The sequence below is a fragment of the Canis lupus genome, chromosome 16 (assembly GCF_048164855.1).
Source record: "Canis lupus baileyi chromosome 16, mCanLup2.hap1, whole genome shotgun sequence".
In the NCBI taxonomy this organism is placed as follows: Eukaryota; Metazoa; Chordata; class Mammalia; order Carnivora; family Canidae; genus Canis; species Canis lupus.
Window position 1 is genome coordinate 27,044,702 of NC_132853.1, and position 13,508 is coordinate 27,058,209.

Below are 13,508 nucleotides of genomic sequence, written 5' to 3' on the forward strand. Positions count from 1 at the left end.
CAGAAACATTTTTAAGGCAATAGCTGAAAAATTCCAAAATTTGATGAAGAACATTAATCTACACATTGAGGAAGCTTAATGAACTCCAAGTAGGATAAAAGCAAAAGGACCCACAGACACATGATAGCCAATATACTGAAAGCAGCAAAAGGAAAATGACTTATTATGCACAAAAGAATCCCAATAAAATTAACAAATGACTTCTCATTAGATGTAATGGATGCTGGAGGACTGTGGAATGATTTATTTATTCACAGTCTTGAAAGAAATTGCCACCTAAGAATCCTATATCCAATAAAATAATCTTTCAAAATGAAGGCAAAATAAAGACATTCCCAGATAACAAAACCTAAAAGAATTAATTGCTTGCATACCTGATTTACAGGAAATAATAAAGGAAGTTATTCAGGCTGAAGGCAAGTGACACCAGACAGTAATTTGAATGACACTGAAAAAAAGCACTGGCAAAAGTAAATATGTAGGTAAATGGAAAAGAAAATATTTCTTCTATTATGTTCCTTTAGTGATTTAAAAGAAACTGCATGAAATATTACCTATAAAATTGTATTGTTGGGTGTATTAATAGAGAAATGTAATAGATTTGACAATAACACCTCATGTATTACATATTTTTTTAAAAAAGAGACCTAGGGGATCCCTGGGTGGCACAGCGGTTTGGCGCCTGCCTTTGGCCCAGGGCGCAATCCTGGAGACCTGGGATCGAATCCCACATCAGGCTCCTGGTGCATGGAGCCTGCTTCTCCCTCTGCCTATGTCTCTGCCTCTCTCTCTCTCTCTGTGACTATCATAAATAAATAAAAAATTAAAAAAAAAATAAAAAAAATAAAAAAAATAAAAAGAGACCTAGGTCAGTATCTAAAGGAAAAAAAACCCTCAAACCTGTGCCTGACATAACAATAGAAAAGGCCACTGCTATTTTATAGTTACATTTTCATTATGTGGAATTTGGAGACACTGCTAAATCTCCTAGCTACACCTCAGTGCTTCAGGGGTAATTCACGTTTCATATCCATTAACATGACTAACATCAAGTGCTTCACAAAGGCAAGATTTAATCAAAAATATCTCACCAAATCAAAGCAAAGAATATAAGATATATTCCTGTTGGCTATATTATCTGAATATTCTAAAGAGTAAGACCTATGTTCATAGATACCTAAAGCCAAATATTAGACTAACAAAGAGAAGTCTCCTTTTTCCTTGAGGGCCTACAAATATAGGTCACTTTCAAATAATGTTTTCCTAAAGTGTAGGTCCCAAATAAAGGCCTTCAAGATACTAAAAACCAATTCAATGACCTGATAAAAAAAACAAAGAACACATAATTAAAACCTAAGACCTGAACAACCTAAAAAGTTAAAAAGTTGAGAAAATAATCCATCCACACACAGAAGATTCTAAATAAAAATTTTAAAATCAGGGACACCTAGGTGGCTCAGTCTGTTGAGCATCTGACTCTTGGTTTCAGCTCAGGTCATGATCTCAGGACCACAGAATCCAGTGAGCCCTGTGATGGCCTGTGTGTTCAGTGCAGACTGTGCTTGAGATTCTCTCCCTTTCCCTCTGCCCCTCCCCTCTGTTCCCACATGCTTTCTATTTCTAAAATAAATAAAATCTTAAAAAGAAAAAAAATTTAAAGCCAATACCTGGCCTTCTACTTCCAGTACTGGAATAGACTTAATTTTTCATTTCTTCACAACTTCTTTCAAAGACATATGAAAGTTTAAAGGAATATTATAATACTGTATTTGAAGTTTATAAGGTACTAAATGTAATATATATGACAACAATAGCACACATGATGGAGGAATGAATAGAACTAAATTGTTGCAAGGTTTTCTATATTTTACATGAAGCAATAAAATATTCATTGAGTAAACTGTGATTAAAGATGTAAATTATAAGCCCTCAGCAAGGAGACTAGCAACAAGAATAAAGGGTTCAACACAATCCCTATCAAAATTCTAGCAGACTTTTTCTAGAAAAACCTGGTATGCTGATTCTAAAATCTTTATAGAAATGCAAGGAATATGGAATAACCACAAGAGTATCAAAAAAGGAACACAATGGGATCCCTGGGTGGCTCAGCGGTTTGGCACCTGCTTTTGCCCCAGGGCGCGATCCTGGAGACTTGGGATCGAGTCCCGCGTCGGGTTTCTGGCATGGAGCCGGTTTCTCCCTCTGCCTGTGTCTCTGCCTCTCTCTTTCTATGTCTATCCTGAATAAATAAATAAGTCTTAAAAAAAAAAAAAAGGAACACAATGTTGAAAGACTTACAATGTCTGATTTCAAAATTTATCATAAAGCTATTTAATCAACACTAAGTGGCACTGACATAAGGATATACAAACAGATAAATGAATAAAATAAAGTCCAGAAAGAGTCATATATATATACCCATAGATTTTTCTACAAAGGTAACAATGCAGTTCAGTGGGGGAAAGAAATCTTTTCCATAAATGTGCTGGAATAAGTGTATATTCACAGAGGAAAAAAAAGTACCCTAGACCTCAACCTCATACCATATACAAAACTTAATTTCAGATGGATCACTGTACTAAACTTTATTAAAAGCTAGATACTGTAGAGCTTTTAGGTAAATATCCATAGAAATATGAGAGAGAAATATATTTTCACGATCTTGGGGAAGGAAAAGATCTTTTAGCAGTCAGAAAGTAGTAACCACAAAAAATAGTAACAGATGTATTAAACTTCTCAAAATTCAAAAGCACCCCTCATCAAAAGCCACTGTTCAGAAAGTAAACAGAAAAGCCCAGAGTAGGAACAACTACATGCAACTCATACCTACCAAATAACTTGTATCCAGAGTAAATTAAAAACTCTGAGATTCCATAATTTTTTAATAAATTTAAAGTATGGGTAAAATATTTTAACAGACAATTCACAAAGGAAGACAGACAAATGGCCAATAATCACATGAATGTATAAAAATATTAGTTAGCAGGAAAATGCACATTAAACCATAAGGAGGGATCACCAATATATAATAGAATGTATAAAATAGAATAGAATGTGTAAAATTAACTGACAGGCAACATCAAATGTTGAGGAAGACGTAGTACAAACTGAATTCTCAAACACTGCTGATGGAATTTTAAAATGGCATGGCCATTTTGAGAAAAGGGTTGGCAATTTCTTTTCTTTTTTTTAAAGACTTATTTATTTTAGAGAGAGCAAGTGAGAATATAAACAGGGGGAGGGGCACAAGGAGAAAGAGAATCCCAATCCCAAACCAACTCCCCACTGAGCCTGAAGCCCAACACAGGGCTCCATGAGGGAGGGAGGAGGAGCTTGATCCCACAACTCAAGCTGAATGGGAAACACATGCCTACTCAATACTGTAGCAATTTGTTTCCTAGGTAGTTAACTAAGAGTAATGAAAATATACATCTATAAAAAACCTAGACAGGAATATTCAAAACAGCTTTTTTTTTTTTTAAGATTTATTTTTTTTGAGAGATAGTGTATACACTCGCAAGAGAGTGAGGGTGAGAGGAGTAGAGAAGCAGGGAGAGGGACAAGCAGACTCTGTGCTAAGCCCCAGAGCCCAACTCCAACTCGATCTCAAGACCCTGAGATCACAACCTGAGCCAAAACCAAGAGTCCATGGCTTAATGGAGTGTGCCACCCAGGAACCCCTTAACAGCTGTATTCATAAATAGCACCAAATAAGAAACCATTCAAATGTCTATCAATAGAATATTGGTAAAAACTAATTGTAGTATGTCCATACAGTGGAATTACTATTCAATAAAAAGAACAAAGCACTAATAAATACAACATAGATGAATCTCATTACATTATGTTGACCAAAAGAAGCCAAACACAAAAAAAGTACATATTATGTAAGTCCATTTACATGAAGTCTCAGAAAAGCCAAACTTAAAAAAAAAAAAAATCGAGAAGTGGCTAACTGGGAGGAGGTGGGATAGCTAGATTCTGACTGCAAAGGGGTATTGAGGAAATTTTCTGGAGTGATAAAACTGTTCCATACCTTTTTTTTTTTAAAACTGTTCCATATCTTAACAGGAGTATGGGTTATATGGGTGTGTGCACTTCGCAAAACTAATTGAATTAACAACTTTCATACGTTTCAAGACATGTACATTTTACCTCAAAATAAAAACTGTTAGCAGACATTGGTATATCTGAGGAATCCTAAAACTACTTTTGTATATTCTAGTGACAATGGACAATTAGAATATGGACTCTGGACTAGATAATAGTATTGTGTCAATATTAAATTTCCTAATTTTGGTAAATGGACTATGGTTAAATAAGAGATTGCCCTAATTCTTAGTAAATATGCATATCAATATTTTGTGGTGAGAGTGTAATATTCTCAAAACGTTCCCTTTTTTATTCTAAAAAAGAAATAAAATGCATACATATAGAGATAGAGAAAGAAGAAAAGAATAACACAAATATAGCAAAATACTAAAAACTGCTGAAACAAGGTAAAACATATAAAGGAATTCTTTACTATTCTTTCAACATTTCTGTAAGTTTAAAATTTTATAATATTAAATTTTATAAAGGTAATTAAAAATTAAAAAACTAACGCCAGGGGATCCCTGGGTGGTTCAGTGGTTTGGCGCCTGCCTTTGGCCCAGGGCGCAATCCTGGAGTCCAGGGATCCAGTCGCATGTCAGGCTTCCAGCATGGGGCCTGCCTCTCCCTCTGCCTGTGTCTCTGCCTCTCCCTCTCTCTCTCTCTCTCTCTCTCTCTCTCTCTCTGTGTCTATCATGGATAGATAAATAAAATCTTAAAAAAAAAAAAAAAAAAAAAAACTAACACCAGAGTGGTTTCATCTATTTAAAAATTCCAAAGAGGAAAAACAGCTCCTTTTTCTGGCCTTACAAGACTATTAGACTGGATCACCCTAATCTAATCTAATTCCCTGAGTTTACAAATGAAGAATGAAGTCCAGAAAAACTAGGCCAATAGTCAGATAATTAGGTTTCAGGGAGTCAGGTTAGAACCCTGGTCTCTTGACTCTCACTTCAACACTCTATAATAGTTTTTAGAGCATCTTTGGCTTTGAAAACCAGCCAAACTTACTTATTTACTCACTTTTTAAGTTTATTATTAAAGGATAGCTGACAAACATGCTACATTAGGTTCGGGTGCACAACATACCAATTCAACGATTCTTTACATTATTCAATGCACGACAGTAAGCATACTTCCTATAAAACATTATTATAATACTACTGACTGTATTCTTATATCGTACTTCTCATCTCCATTACTTATTTATTTATAACTGGAATTTTGTTTCTCTTAATTCCATTCACCTATTTCACCCACCCCCCTACCCACCACCTAGCCAACCTTACTTACTGCATATATAGTCTTTGCTAGAAAAAAAATAATTGTATATTACTAGAACCAAAATTCTGACACTTAAGACTACAATCTAGAAAGTGAGAGGGAAAAAAAAGACTACAATATATTTGAGATAGGCAGCACATGGATTAAACCAGAGTACTTTTATAGAAAAATGTATCCTCCATTATTGTCTTAGCAATAAATAAACCAATCTGGACACAACACTCAGCCTATAAAGGGATATGGCCAGTATGATAGCACATACTATTGTTAGCCTTGGCTGCAGGCAAGATACACTGTCTATTCCAAAGCTTTTTTAAAATTAATTAATTAATTGGGGGCAGGGGACAGAGGCAGTGGGAAAGAGAAAATCTTAAGCAGGCTCCATATGCAGGGGCTTGATCTCACAACCCTGAGATCATGACTTGAGCTGAAAACAAGGGTCAGAAGCTTAACTCACTAAGCCACTCAGGCTCCCCCCAGAGGCTCTTTAAAAAAAAAATTGTGATCCTCTCCACTCCCATTAGGAGAAAATAAAGCTGATGAAGTAAGGTGTGTCCCATACTGACACACCAAGAAAGGAAAGAAGTAGAAGTTTAAAGACATTAGAAATCTCAAAATAATTCTTTGGATACAACGGCTGAACTTCCATTTCTTTTGAGTCTAGGGAAGAAAAGTTAATATATTACTAATGTACTATAACAGGGCAAAGTTCCACTATACTATCTTCCTTTACCAGTGAAAGGAAATTAACTCTCAGCCAGGAACATTATCAACTCTCTATTTCAAGCAGCTCAGTTAAAGGATAACAAAATGTAAAATTCGTTTATCCTCAGTTCCATCCCTCATAGGGCTAGATATATGGGAATAAAAAATGCCAGTCAATCACTGGAGAATCTAAATAAATGGAGAGATATTTCATGTACTTGGATAAGAAGGCTCAATAACTGTCAAGGTATCAGTTCTTTCCAGCCTGACTTACAGATTCAACATAATCCCACCCAGGTAAAGGACCAGCAACGTATTTTATGGATATCAACAATCTGGGTGTAAAGTTTATATAGAAAGGGAAAATAGCCAAAACAATATTGAACTGTTTTGGAAGGGCAAAGTCAGAGAACTGACCCTATCCAACTTCAAGAGTTACTACAAAGCTCCAATAATCAAGACAGTGTGGTACTGACAAAACAGGAAAAGAGATCAATGGAACAGAATACAGGACCCAGAAACAGACCCACACAAATACAGTTAAATGATCTTTAACAAGGAAGAAAGGCGTTTCAATGGAAAAAGGATAATCTTTTGAACAAATGGGGCTAGAACAAATGGACATCTAATTCCTAGAGAATAACATGGGAGAAAACCTAGAGGATGTGATAGAGGATGCTGATAACTTTCCAAATACAGCACCAAAGGCACGACCTGTGATAGAAGTAACTGAAAACTAGACTTCATTAAAATTAAAAACTTCTGCTCTATGAAAGACAACATCAAAAGAATGAGAGGACAAACTACAGACTCAGAAAAATATTTGCAAAAGACATACCTGATAAAGAACTGGTATCTGAAATGTACAAAGAACTCTTAAAGCTCAACAATAAGAAAATTAATTAATTAATTAATTTATTTATTTATTTATTTATTAGTATCCAATTTTTAAAAGATCTGGGGGCACCTGGCTGGCTTAGTTAGTAGAGCATGCAACTCTTGATCTCAGAGTTCTAAGTTTGAGTTCCATGTTGGGTGCAGAGATTACTTAAAAATAAAATCTTTAAATAAAATAACATAAGAAAATGAATAGACCTGAATGGACACTTCACCAGAAAAAGATCTACAATGGCAAACAAGCATATAAGAAGATGGTTAGGGCAGCCCGGGTGGCTCAGCGGTTTAGCGCCACCTTCGGCCCAGGGTGTGATCCTGGAGACCCGGGATCGAGTCCCACGTCAGGCTCCCTGAGTGGAAGCCTGTTTTTCCCTCTGCCTTGTGTCTCTGCCTCTCTCTCTCTGTGTCTCTCATGAATAAATAAATAAAATATTAAAAAAAAAAAAAAGAAAAAGAAGAAGAAGATGATTAACACCGTATGTCATCAGGGATCTGCATGGTAAAACAAGATACCAGTATACATTTATTAGAATGGTCAAAATCCAAAACAATGACAATACCAAATGCTGGTGAGAATGTGGAGCAACAGGAATTCTCAGACTCATTGCTTATAAGAGGGTTTGGGGGTTTGGGGGAAGGGATGTAGGGATAAATAGGTGGAGCACAAGGGATGTTTAGGGCAGTGCGATTATTTAGTATATTACTGTAATGGTGGAAATGTTTCATTACAGATTTGTCAAAACCCAAAGAATATACAATACAGTGACCCTTTAAGTAATCATAATGTATCAATACTGGCTCATCAATAATAACAAATGTACTACATGAACAAAAAAATGTTAATAATGAGCAAACTGTGTGCATCTGTACTTATCCTCAATTTTTCTTTAAACCTAAAACTGCTCTAAAAAATAAAGTCCATTATTTTTTAAATAAACTTCTTACCAGGTCTAATGAAGACATTTTCCACAGACAACATTGCTGCTATTGGAAGTAGTAGATCTTCACAATCCAGAGAAGCAGCCTTTATTACTGCACATGTCAGATGTGGAGGGAGAGGAAATTCCACCATAGACAAACCCAATCTGGTCACATGGCCACTCCTTAAAAGAAAGAAAAAGTTCTTAAGTCTTTCTACCTTGAGAGAGTACAAAGGAAATGTTCATCTTCAGAAAGATCAGATACAGTTTATATTACCTTAAATCAAATCCAGAAATTCAATTCAATATAAGAAACATGACACATTGATCATTGGTAAAAGAAAACGTTAAGATGATATGTTCCCTGCTTTCAAGGGCCAATACATCCAAAAAATAAGCAGTGAGGCAGAATAAAGTACATTAAAAAAAAAAAAAAAAAGACACAAAATGCTACAGAAGCATAGAAGATGTCCTCCAAGAAATCAGAGAATAATTACCAAATCTTTCCCCATCACACAATCATGAGAACCAAGACTATGGCTCTCTTATTATTTAGATATATACTCAGCCTGGCATTGAAATTATACTCAAAAATTACTGTAAATGGGACGCCTGGGTGGCTCAGTGGTTAGGAATCTGCCTTTGGCTCAGGGTGTGATCCTGATTTAGCGATTGAGTCCTATATCGGGATCCCTGTGAGGAGCCTGCTTCTCCTTCTGCCTGTGTCTCTGCCTCTCTCTGTCTCTCTCATGAATAAATGAATAAAAGCTTTAAAAAAAAATTACTGTTAAATAATACCAGATATAACATAGTTTACCATGTAATTTTTAAATTCAGAATTATGGCAAAGAAAAACTGAGGAAAAATGCTAACTTCATATAAAATAATCCATTCAATTTAAACAAATCATTTTCTACTGATAAAGGAAACTATTAAGAACCCTATTTTAAAAAGATTGAGGAGATGCCTGGGTGGCTCAGTCAGTTAAGCATCCGACTCTTGATTTTGGCTCAGATCATGATCTCAGGGTCATGGGATCAAGCCCTGCATCAGGCTCTATACTCAGCATGGAGTCTACTTGTCCATCTCCCTCTGCTCCCCTGGCTTGTGCCCACGTGCACACACTCTGTGTGTGTGTGTGTGTGTGTCTCTCTCAAATAAATTAAATTAAATTAAATTAAATTAAATTAAATTAAATTAAATAGAAACTGGGGTACCTGACTGGCTCAGTAGGTAAAGCATGTGATTCTCAATCTCAGGGTCATGAGTTTGAGCCTCATGTGTGGCACAGAGTTTAATTAAAATAAAAATTAAAAATTAAAAAAATAATAAAATGAAACAAAGAAATTAAGATCTGCTATGGTTGGTTTTGTTTTTGTTTTACCTGTCAATAGCATCACACTGGTAAAGTTGTTTAAGAGCTTCCAAAATAAGTCTCTCATTAGGTGGATCCAAATAGGGAAACCTGTGTGTTTAAATGAGATATGAGTGAGATTCCATTTTTTGACCACTGTAAGATTTTATACAGACTTGAAAATTTCTTTAAAAATTTTTACTTGATCTATTTTCAAGCCCTCTTCTCTCTTTTTTTCCTAAGCATTCTGATCATGAGCAGCATTCAACAAAGGAAGAAACTGTTTTTTCTGAATCACACTCTTTTTTTTTTTTAATTTTTATTTAAATTCTAGTTAGTTAACATACAGTACAATATTAGTTTCAGGAGTAGAATTCAGTACTGAATCACACTCTTCTATTTAATTCAAGAAGCATTTCTTTTTGATTCCCCCTTAGCTAGAACACTCACTCATTCTTCTCTGCTTATTCTAATCCTGCCCCATTCTTCATAGCCAATGTCAAATCTACTCTGTTCTGTAAACCACAGCTTTTATTATACAATTTTATTATAAACCAGTGGAGAAAAATCAATTGAATGTGGGCAAACATTACAATTAACAGTACTTTAGCATGGCTTTTAATAAAATGGTTAAGTATAGCTGATTAATTTTACCATATTTGCTTTACGTATATTCTTATTTTCTCCTGAATTATCTGAAAACAAGTTGCAAATACAATGCCAATTCACCCCAAAATACTTCAGCATGCATCCTCTGAAAATAGACAATTTAGAAGCATTTGGGTGGTTTAGTCAGTTGAGTATCCCACTCTTGATTTTGGCTCAGGTCATGATCTCAGGGTTCTGAGATGGGGCCCACATCTGGCTCCACAATCAGCACGGAATCTACTTAGGAATCTTTCCCTCTTCCTCTCCCTCCCCCTTTTCTCCTCCCCTCACCCACATGCACACTAGCTCTCTCTTAAATAAATATCTTTGAAGATAAAGATATTCTCTTAATAACCACAAAACTATTAGTGAACATAAGACAATAATATTCACAAAGGGTGGCATATAACCAAGCATGAACATTTACATACATATTGTATTATTAAGAACAATAATTACTTAATACTCTCTGCACTGGATTACTTTTTCCACCGCAAGTCTTAGATGATTAAGTCATCTACTCCAACTTCTCACCTTGAAAAACTCCAACAAAGGACAAAAGGTCCAATACCTTACACAAAAGTCCATCCAAGGATTCACAGCTCTACTTAAAAACAAATAAACAAAAATCTCGTAGACTGTTCTATAATCAGTTTTCCTACAACTTGCACCAACAAGTCCTGGTATCTTCTAGAGCAAGAGTCGACAAACACTTTCTGTAAAAGGCCAGATAGTAAATAGTTTAGGTTTTGTAGGCCATATGGTCTCTGTCACAATTATTCAGCTCTGCTGTTGTAGCAAAAGCAGCCATACTTGAATGAATATGCATGGCTGTGTTCCAATAAAATTTTATTTACAAAAACAGCCAGTGAGCCTGGACCATAGTTTTCGACCCCTGTCCTAGAGCAATACCAAACTAGTCAGCTTCCTCTTCTATATGAGAGCCCTTTCAGATCTGCTAAAAAAAAAAAAAAAAACAAAAAAACAAAAAACCTATCATTATTTTTCTCCCTTATTTACCAAATTTGTCAAGCACTCTTTGTATTATTTGCTTTCTAAGAGTGCTTCCTTTGGCAGCACATATACTAAAAAATATTTGCTTTCTAAAAGACCCAACATACCTAATTATCATCTTTCAGAAACACTCTAGCTTGTCAAAATTCTCATAAAATGTGAGGATATCCAAAACTGAACTCCAAATGTAGAGTGACCAACAGGAATGCTATAATTCCAGTCATCTGGATATTGCAATCTATTAATTAAAGTTTATGCCAGTAGGAATTTTTTATTGTTTTCTTAACAGAATAGTAATTGCAAGCTCATACTAAGTTCTGGTGATCTGATAATTTCAGATCTTTCCCACGTGAATTTCCTTAATGTATAACCAAAACACAGGATATAAAATGTAATCTTTCAGACTTTTGCTTGTTGATTTTTGTCCAAGGTTCTGGCTTATTGAGATCATTCTAAATCTTCCGGTTTTAATCAACTACTAATTAGATATCTAGACATTTTCCAAAAATCTGATAACCATGATTTTAATATCTTTAATAGTTTTATTGAAATGGTCATGAGGAAAGAGCAAAGTTCAGCATACTATCAGCCAAACTTCCATCTAGGCTATGCTAAGCCATTAATCAATACATTCTGGATTTAGCTATTAGGCAACTATAATCAGCAGTACTGTCATCTTATTCACAAAGATGTCAAATATAATCTTATTATATACTGTGTAGAAAACAAGAGATATATTAGGTTATTGTTCAATAAATTCTTATGGTACACCCATTATGTGGACTAGTTTTGTCCTCAAACTGAAAAGAAAATCGTTTATTTTAACATATTCTTCATGAACCAGTTTGAGCCATACAGATTATTATAAATCACCATCAAATTCTCTAAAACCATTTTTCTAATAAACTAAGCTAGAATTTGCTAAAGATCAATTTCAAACATACTGGGTAATTATTTCCAGATTCCACCCTTTTCCTAAATAAAGACGTCAAAAATTGTATTTCTCACAATTTTCTGGCAACCTATTCTGCATAATTTCTCTTAGATAACCCTAAATCTGCAAGTTTTTAGTACTATGGAAATAATGTATAAAGCCTCAAGACACTCATTTATGGTCATTAGGTTTTATCTTATTTCCTAATCCATCGTGGTCATCAATTCCTTACCTAGACTTGTTCTTATCTTTCTGATTTTAAAAACATTCTTGATAGAGAAAAAAGAAGCAAGACAATAATTGAAAAGCTCCATTTTCTTTTTTTTTTTTAAGATTTTATTTATTTATTTATTTGAGAGAGTGAGAGAGAAAACAGAGGGAGAAGGAGAACAGACTCCTGCTGAGCAGAGAGCTGAACCCCCAGGACCCAGAGATCATGACCTGGGCCAAAGGCAGACTCTTAATCAACTAAGCCACCTAGGCACCCCTAAAGCTCCATTTTCCTTCTGTCATCTATGAGTACTCTACCATATATCCCAAATACTGGCTCTATTTTTCCTTATACTACACACATATTAAAAAGAGAGAGGAGGGAGACACTCAGCTGTTTCAGTTGGTGGAGTATGTGACTCTTGATTTTGGAGTTTTGAGTTTGAGCCCCACACTCAGTGTAGAGGTTACTTAAAAATAAAATCTTTTAAAAAAGAGAAAGAAATCTTTTGTTTGTTTCTAGCATTTTGGAACTTTTAGTTAACATTCTAAGTCTTAAAACTTAAGATGGAAAAATAACTCAATGCAGATGATATTAAGTAATTATGATTCCTACTTTTTAAATATATTCTTAATTATATGCCACTCTCAATATTCTTTTTTTCTAATACATGTTTATTCTTGATTATATGTTGCTTTGTAATTATATTATTCACAAAAATAATAATATTATGAATGTTATTTTAAAACCTAGGTTCATCTGAAAGCTTTCTGTTTAGGGATTTGGATTTCTTCAAATGATCCTTCTTTCTCATTGGAATCATTCATGATTACAGTTAGAATTTCATATATTATATGGTTTCCTCTTTTTAAAATCTATGTTCTCATTTAGAAAATATCTACTCTTAAACTGTCCAAAATATATTTTAATTGGCTTTCCAAGAGTATACAATACATATTTGGGTACGCCTAGTAATTATTTTCCTACTTATGAATTTAAAGAATGCATGGTCACCTTCTAAGGTTCCTGACAGTTTCACATTCGCAGTCAATTTAGACTAAAATTAAAATTCAGGGACACCTGGGTGGCTCAGCAGTTGAGCATCATGCCTTCAGCCCAGGGCATGATCCTGGAGACCCAAATAAAATCTTTAAAAAATAATAAATTAAATTAAATTAAATTAAAATTCATCATTTCCTTTACCATGTATAATATGAAATTTCAAGCCCCTACAACAATGTTCTATCCTATGCCAATTAATTATATAGTTTAACATTTGAGTAATTTAACAGTTGTTCCATTCTTTGTTTCATGTGTCTGAATCTTATTTCCCTAACATAAGTTAAGTTTAGTAAAAGCAAAATACTACCACAGAGTATTACTCTATCTCTCAAAGTACTTGGTACAATGCTGGTCATACAAAAGATGCTACCAGAAAACCAGTTTCTG

The 13,508-nt window shown here is 34.5% G+C and overlaps 1 protein-coding gene across 2 annotated transcripts in view; it reads right to left on the reverse strand.

Moving 5' to 3' along the window:
• The window catches only part of DHX40 (DEAH-box helicase 40), a 47,449-nt gene that overhangs the window by 14,686 nt on the left and 19,255 nt on the right, over positions 1 to 13,508 (reverse strand). For both annotated transcript variants that reach the window (XM_072779713.1, XM_072779712.1), the window contains exons 11-12: positions 9,283 to 9,363; positions 7,924 to 8,081 (exon numbers count right to left, since the gene is read on the reverse strand). In XM_072779713.1, the coding sequence (XP_072635814.1) occupies positions 7,924 to 8,081; positions 9,283 to 9,363 (239 nt within the window). The remainder of the gene's footprint in view (positions 1 to 7,923; positions 8,082 to 9,282; positions 9,364 to 13,508) is intronic.